Source organism: Papio anubis, chromosome 5 (assembly GCF_008728515.1).
Source record: "Papio anubis isolate 15944 chromosome 5, Panubis1.0, whole genome shotgun sequence".
Taxonomy (NCBI): Eukaryota; Metazoa; Chordata; class Mammalia; order Primates; family Cercopithecidae; genus Papio; species Papio anubis.
In genome coordinates, this window is record NC_044980.1 from 154,202,885 (window position 1) to 154,210,664 (window position 7,780).

The window sequence follows — 7,780 nt, forward strand, 5'->3', positions numbered from 1 at the left end:
TTTGTATTTTTTGTAGAAACAGGGTTTCACCATGTTGCCTAGGCTGGTCTTGAACTTCTGGGCCCAGGTATTTGCCAGCCTCAGCCTCCCCAAGTGTTGGAATTACAGGCATCAGCCATTGCACCTGATTGAGCAGTAAGTCAGTACGCATCTTTTTTTTTTTTTTTTTTCTGAGCAGTAAGTCTCAACAGTGGTCTTAAAATGTTCAGTAAATCACACTGCAAACAGATATACTGTCATCTGGGCTGTGTTTTTCCATTTCTAGAGCACAGGTCGAGTAGATTTAGCATCATTCTTAAGGGACCAAGGATGTAGGAAATGGTCAGTGAACAGTGGCTTTAACTTAAGGCAACCAGCTGCATTAACACCTAACAGAAGTCAACCTGTGCCTCGAAGCTTTGAAGCCAGGCACTGACCTCTCCTCTTTAGCTATGACAGTCTTAGATGTCATCTTCTTCTGATAGAAGACTCTCTTATCTAATAAAGTCTGTTGTGCAGAATAGCCAGCCATCTTCATCGATTATCTTAGATGTTCTGCATAAATTGTTGTACCTTCTCCATCAGCATTTGCTGATACACCTTGCACTTTTATGTTATGAAGACAGCTTGTTTCCATAAACATCCTAAAGCAGGCTCTGCTAGCTTCCAACTTTTCTTCTGCATCTCCTAAGCCTTCATAGAATCAAATGCAGTTAGGGCCTTGTTCTGGTAATCTGGCTTTGTCTCTAAGGGAATGTTGTGACTAATTTGATCTTCTATCAAGAGCACTAAAACTTTCTCCATATCATCAACAAGCCTGTTCCATTTTCTTATTTTTCATGTGTTCACTGGACTACCACTTTTAATTTCCTTCATGGACTCCTCCTTTGCATTCAAAACTTGGCTGTTTGGAGCAAGAGACCTAGCTACCTGCCTGTCCCAGCTTTTGACACACTTTCCTCACTGATCTTAATCATTTCTAGCTTTTGATTTAAAGTGAGAGATGTGCAACTCTCATTGTACAGCGGTTAGTTGGTCCAATTTCCATATGGATGTGTCTCAGGGAATAGGGAGGCTCACAGAGGGAGACAGACAGGGGGATGACCCACTGGTGGAACTGTCAGAACACACACAACATTTATCCATTAAGTTTGCTGCCTTCCATCAGTGCAGTTCATGATGCCCCCAAACAATTGCAATAGTAACATCAGAGATCACTGATCACCACAACAGATATAATAATAATGAAACAATTTGAAATATTGTGAGAATTACCAAAATGTGACACAGAGACACAAAGTGAACACATGCTACTAGAGAAACAGGCTCCTTACAGACTTGCTCATTTCAAGGTTGCCACAAACCTTCAATTTACAAAAATGCAATGTTTGCAAGGCACAATAAAGCAAAGTAGAATAAAACAAGGTATATCTATACTCTGATATTCACCCAAGATAGGTAAAATGGGACTATTACTCCCCTTTAATGAATGAGTCAAGTGAGCCCAGTCTATCTGTGAATATCCTCAGGATGACTAAGCATCAGAAGTAGAACTCACATCTGAGACTCCTGATTCACTTTCGGGTCTTTCTATCATTGTGATTTACAAGGAGCATCACACTGACATGGACATTTATTTGTACAGTACAAATGAGTCAATGACAATTTAAATGGTCTGGTTCCCTACCATTTTTCAAAGGAAGACATGCTATAAAAAGAGAAAGTTACAATTATCAGAGATTGCAGTCCACAAAGTATAATGAGGAATAAATGTGTCTGTTAAATCAATTTTGAAGTTTCATTTAAGGAACCAATCAACCATTCTTTCAGACCTGAAGCTAATCAAAAGGCACTAACACTCAGACCTACACACAGGGGACAGCACACCATAAACATCTGTTATTTAGATACCAGTGATGGAATTTCTCATCTGTTGCTTCAAAACAAATAATCATCTTTAAAAAATAACAACAAACATCACAACAAATTTTTCTTTGAAGATAATTTTAGGTTATTAAGATTGCCAGCTGAAATAACTGTTAATTTTTCAACAAGTCACAATCTAGCCGGACAAATCCATGGGTGTAGCATAAAGCTAAGTAAGGAATCTGGCTTGGAATTTTCAACACTTGGCTCTAATCATTAATGTTGCAATGTTGTCCCATTTACAACCTGACATTTGTTTTTGCACTTTCAACATCTCATGATTTTTCAGCAACAGTAAATAGCTTTAAGTGATGACACCTTGCCTTAGGTGGATCTATATTTTGACTAGCAGGTCTTGGCATTGTTTCCACCTCAGATAGCTCTCCAAAATGTTGCACGTAGACAAAAAAAAAAAAAAAAAAAAAAATGAATAGAACTTAAAGGAAAGAAAAATAAAAATTCTATCACTCTAAACAGTGTTAGGGTATAATACCTCTAAGTTATTAGCTAACCTATTGCAGCAACCTCTAGTCATCTCATGATTATCTCTTTGGGTTCTAAATTTTTCTTGATACATTTAACAAAATCTCATTTGGTGATGCTCTAAAGAAGGAGGTGGTGGTAAAATAAGACTTGGGACTGAGAGAAGAGCATAAAAAAAGCAAAATGCAAAAGAGAAGAGTCTGAATCAATCACGTGTAGGATGCACAGAATCACACCTGATTTCTATATTACTTTGTTTTAAACAGCATAATTTAGATTCAAATTCCTGAGACATAGGAAGGTACCCACATTAGGATATCTTTTATTTTTATGCTGAAGCTCAAAACGTAAACTGATGAAAGACCTTTCAAATTCACCAAAAGTGAATATTCATATATCTGAGAAATTAAATACTATCCCAAGAAACATTCTGTAACCACACAGATTTTCATAATGTGAGGGAAATCTATGATTCTGAAACATCCAATATTGTCTTTAGTCTGCGTTTATATTGCATGTGATACAAACTTTCCCCAAATTAGAACACGAGAAGATTCATGTCATTAAAACATTTCAGAAATAGCTGAATTCCCTTGCGTACTCATAAGGTATAAGCATAGTATTCATTTGCTTCAGAATCTTGTGAAATCTCGGGTTTATCTCTTATCATTGGACAGTGTGTAAGGACTATGCTGATTACTGAGCTTCTTCTTGTTTGAATTCTGGGAATACGGAAATTTGTATTATGTTGAGAACTAATTTCCAAGTCCTGAGGGGTGGCTTAGAAATGTTTTGCATGAAAGCTTATATACTATACCCCCTTCTTTAATAATTCGTCCAATTTCTAGACAGAACTATGTCAAAACTCAACCTTCTGAAATGTGCTGGGTGCTATCAGGACTGAAAGTAACACTGGAATTTTACATTAAAATGTGGCCTATTTAGAGGGACTTTTCCAAAGCACGGGATTTTAAAAACACAGAGTAGAAAAGTCACTGGAGGAATGCCCCCAAGTATGTGGGGGCGTCTGGGACACTTGTCATTTTATTGCACGTCTGCAGTGTTCTAATATGGGCAGCAGGGGGAGCTCCTGATTGAAGCAAACCCCCCCCAACACGTGTTTCCTAGTTGGGAATACAGGCTTTTTCCTCTTAGCACTTGCCCCAAGTCCAAGGAGGCAGACACTGAGGAGTACTGCTGTCAATTAACTGTACAAGCTTAAGACATGTGGTGAATGAATTGCTGAAGTGAACAGGGATGACACATGGGTCTGAGCCTACCTTTTAGAAACAGGGTGGCTAATCTTTATTTTGGTGGACAGGAGGGGTTAAAGGAAGCAGCAAGCAAAGGAGCTGGGGCAGGAATGGGGGATGGGGGCTTGCCACTAACTGTAAACAGTGATCTTTGAAAGCAACAAGTGGGCGTCAGTATTCCAGGGCCTTTATTACAGTTTTGTTTGTAAGCTATATTCTCCATTAAATGTCAAATCAAAACTCTCCTCTCTTCCCATGAGCCCACATCAAATCCAGAAAAATCACTTGATGAGCTGTGTTTATTTCTGAGCCTTAGGAGATGAGGCTTCTGTAGGGGGTCTCCTGCACGTGACTGTGTTTTACACATGAATGTGTGATGCGTTTTACTCCAAGTATCTGAACCCGGTTAAAAAAAATCGTTAGGGACCAGAAAGAGCCAACTCTCTAACCTCAACACAGGGGATTCTAGGGTGAAATTCCATGCCCTCACCCCCACCTCATACACATACCCAGGCACACCCCCACCCCCAATAGCTGGCTCATTTCTCCTTCCTGTCCCCAAACGAAAGTCTGCAAAGAAGTAGTCATAAACATCAACACTCACCATATTGACTTCAGAAACCATATCGATGCTGGCAATGTCAATGTTCATTCCCACAGCCACGGGGGGACCTGCAAAGCAAGATGGCCAGCCACGTGATTTCTTTGAACTTCATTCATTCTCAGCAAGAGTTATCCCTGGGCATAAGATACTCTACCCCAAACCCCTCTGCACTACTCACTCTCAAATTTTTCAATCCTCTGCTTTTTTGTTTAAAAAAAAAATTTTTTTTTAAAGTAGCAGGCACACACTTGTCTAAGAAATGCTGTATTGAATATGCACGCACGTATGTTGTGAACAAGGGATTCCAGCTCTGTCTACATATGCATATGTCTCAGCAAGTGAATGCACACAACTCATAGAAGCACAAGAATCCTTCTAGCCTCAGGGATTTTTATATTTTGCGCTGAAACCCCCTCCTCCTCAGTCTTTCCCACCCCCTTCTGTGCACAGGTTTTAACTCTTTGAGCTTCATAAGAGTCTGAAGCAATATTAAATAAGTCTATCAGCATATCTAGGGCTGCAGGCAGAGAGAGGTTCTTCTTTCCCCTACCCTCTCTAACCCTCCCATTTTCTCCCTACCCTCCCATCCCCCAGTCCTCCCCACTTCTGTGAGGCTGGGAGGAGTGGATTATATCCAGACATGAGCCACGGTAACCATGGCCAGAAGAACTCTTCCAAAGTAGGCAGGCACAGGGGGTTAATGCCACCTCTCAACCAACTGCCTGCACATATTGTCCTAAAAAATGTTCCTCGGTGGCCTTCTGTAAGCCTGGTTCTCTCGGCACACCGTTTACTAAACTTAAGAGGTTTATATCTCAACAAAGCAAAGACAGGGAAGCAAAGGATTCTTAACAGTGAAGCTGAAAGATAGCAGTCACCAAATTTGAGTACACACTAAGAGGGTCTCATTGAAAGACCACGCTAGTGCTGGGTAGCAACAATCCAGCTTAAGTTTTGATCAGTTTCTCAATATGGTAACATAGAGACACATTCAGTACACCACATGCACCCACAACTAGGGAGAGGGAAGAGAGCGCGCACAAAGCTCAAAAGACAGCTTCGGCTGTGGTTGGACTCTTTCTTATTTGCAAGGCAACCCCATTACCTCCAAAATCTGGTCTCAGACGAATGTCATAGCCTTTCAGGAGTCTATCCACCGTCTCTTTAACCAGCGACATATTACTAGGGTCATTGACACTAAAGAAAGAAATGACAATAAGCAGGCATCAATAAGGAAGCAGGCACAGCATTTTCAGCATCGGATCCCTACTACATTTCCCTGCTCAGAGGTATGCAGACAGAACCCTTCAAAGTGAGAACGGAGAAAAGAAACGCTGGGCACACTTACCTCTGCGCACAGACAGCGGCGATTATTAAAGGGAAGGACCAAATCCCAAAGTAGCCCCTTTTCCGGACTCTCCACATCCCTTTAGTTTTTGATGGAATTGAGGGTTTCACTGAAGAGAGGAGATCCAACTTAGTCTGCCCAGTGCAGTAATTCTAATGTGAGGCGCATGCGCACGGCGTACCAAAACATCAAAGGGGAAGCGGCGGCTGCCGGGGATCGAGCAGATTTCCTTGTTTAAAAAAAAAAAATTAAAAGGAAAAAAGGAAAAGCTCATATATGAATAATACATACATATTTGAATAATACAGAAAAGTCACCCCACAGCAGCATCCAGAATAAAATTTTTGTTGTTATCCTTTCGTTAAGACAAAATAACTACAGCGTCTGGTAAGTTTCGGTAGTTGCAGGAGGCAGTTTTGCACCTAGCGGGTTGTGGGTTTTTGGGGTGTGTGTGTGTGTGTGTGTGTGTGTGTGTTCTTTTAAATATGCAAAACCAGATTAGAAAATTAGAGAGCAGGTGTAGGGTGCCAGCGGAAGATGGGTGCCGGTAAGCCCATTTCTAGTCTCGGCCAGACACAGGGGCAAAGGAGTTTGAACTTTATTTCCTTGGCAAATAGCATGCCCTGCCTGGGGCCAGACAGGGATGGTGGGGGGACGGGGGATGTGCGGCGGGTGGGAGGAGGGGGGAGGGGGCGTTGGGAGTTGAAGCGGGAGGGAGGGAAAAACCAATGGGAGGAAAGCTGTGCAACCCGTTGGATTTGGGGCGGGGGGTTGGGGAGGCGGGTACAGAATAAGAAAGGCACGGAAAAATAAAAAAAGGAAGAAAGGGAGAGAAAAGAAGAATAAAATAATGGCTGGTCTCTTCTAGTAGTCAAAGAGCAAGCTTTTCTTCACTACTCACGAGCGATTTCTTTCTCCTCTCCTCACCCTTTGCCCCCTATTGCCAGAGAAGAAAACCTCGGGGTCCTGTTTTCTCGCCGTGTGACGTTCCTGACCCGATAGTCGGGGTTATTTATAGCAGGAGGGGAGGGGGGCGAGGGGAGCAGAAAGGCAACGCTGTCTCTCCAGGTTTCGGTCTGATTCTGCAGTGGGAATTATTAGTGGGCAGGGTGGGGTTTGGATGAGGGGGAGATGGGACGTGGAGGCGTGAGAGATGCGGGTGACGAGCGCCCTAGCGCAGGTGCGGGGGACTGGAGGGCGTGGGCGACAGCACAGCGCAGGAAGGGCAGGTGGCCGGGTGGGACGCGCCCCGGCCGGGACCCCGCGCCCCCTCCGCTGCGCGCACCCGCGCGCACACACGTGCAGGCGCACTCCCCTCCAGCCATCCCTGCTTACCTCGCGGGCCCGCGCTCGCCGCCCACTCCGGCCGCGTGCTGAGCTGGTGCCCCCGGCCCCTCGGCCCCTCGGCCCGGGCACGGGACAGGGACTCCCGGCGGTTCAGGGGCTGTACCTCTGAATACAAGAAGCCCGAGCGGTCCCTAGAAGGCAGGCAAAATGAGGAAGAGCCCCCCGACCTCCGGAGGCACTGTGTTCTCCCGCGGTCTCCGCGCCACCTCGTCCTCTTCTTCCCTTCCCCGGGCCCAGGGGACTCGCACACCCAGAGGCTGCCTCTTCCCTTCCTCCCGGAGCTCAGGCCGCTTCGCCGTGGCCGCCGGGACCCGGAGGAGGCAGCAAGCTTGGGGTGGGGAATTGGGGGAGGGAGATACTCAATTCACAAAAGAAGTCTTCCCTCCGCTCTCGGGAAAGAGAGGCGCCACGGGCGGCATGAGGTGCTACGAGTCTGGGGACACAGGGCCGTCCGAAGGAACCCGAGTCCTAACCAGTGGCTCTCCGAGTACTCCTGAGTTTATCTTGGAACGGGGGAAGAGGCGGGTAGAGTAGTTGCTCCCGCTACCCCTCCCCCCACCCCACCCTGGGTGAAGAACTGGAAAGGCCAGAGCTCAAATCTCTATTCTGGACCCCAGTGCTTAGCCTGTCGATGCTGCTGCCAATCATGGTCACTATTAAGTGAGTGCCTACTGCGTGCTATAGCGCTGCATTCATTAATTCTGGCAACAGTTCTAGCGTTTAGCTATCACTTCAGTGTCCCCATTTTATAGATTTAGAAATTGGCGCACTGAAGCCAAGGAGATTGCCCAAGGTCACTCAGATGGCATGAGGTGAAACCAGGGTTGGATTTCAGAGTCA

At 44.9% G+C, this 7,780-nt stretch overlaps 1 protein-coding gene across 5 annotated transcripts in view; it reads right to left on the reverse strand.

The window, feature by feature from the left end:
• Positions 1-7,168, reverse strand: part of GABRB2 (gamma-aminobutyric acid type A receptor beta2 subunit) — a 262,866-nt gene extending 255,698 nt beyond the window's left edge. Inside the window, exons 1-4 of one of the 5 annotated variants that reach the window (XM_003900467.5) lie at positions 6,495-6,700; positions 5,594-5,822; positions 5,351-5,442; positions 4,246-4,313 (exon numbers count right to left, since the gene is read on the reverse strand). In XM_003900467.5, coding sequence (XP_003900516.3) covers positions 4,246-4,313; positions 5,351-5,442; positions 5,594-5,670 — 237 coding nt within the window. In that variant the 5' untranslated portion in view covers positions 5,671-5,822; positions 6,495-6,700. Of the gene's footprint in view, positions 1-4,245; positions 4,314-5,350; positions 5,443-5,593; positions 5,823-6,494; positions 6,701-6,928 lie in introns of those variants that run through there. The other 4 variants (XM_017960104.2, XM_017960105.3, XM_003900468.5 and 1 more) reach the window with 4 other exon arrangements.
• Between the last annotated feature and the right edge of the window lie 612 nt (positions 7,169-7,780).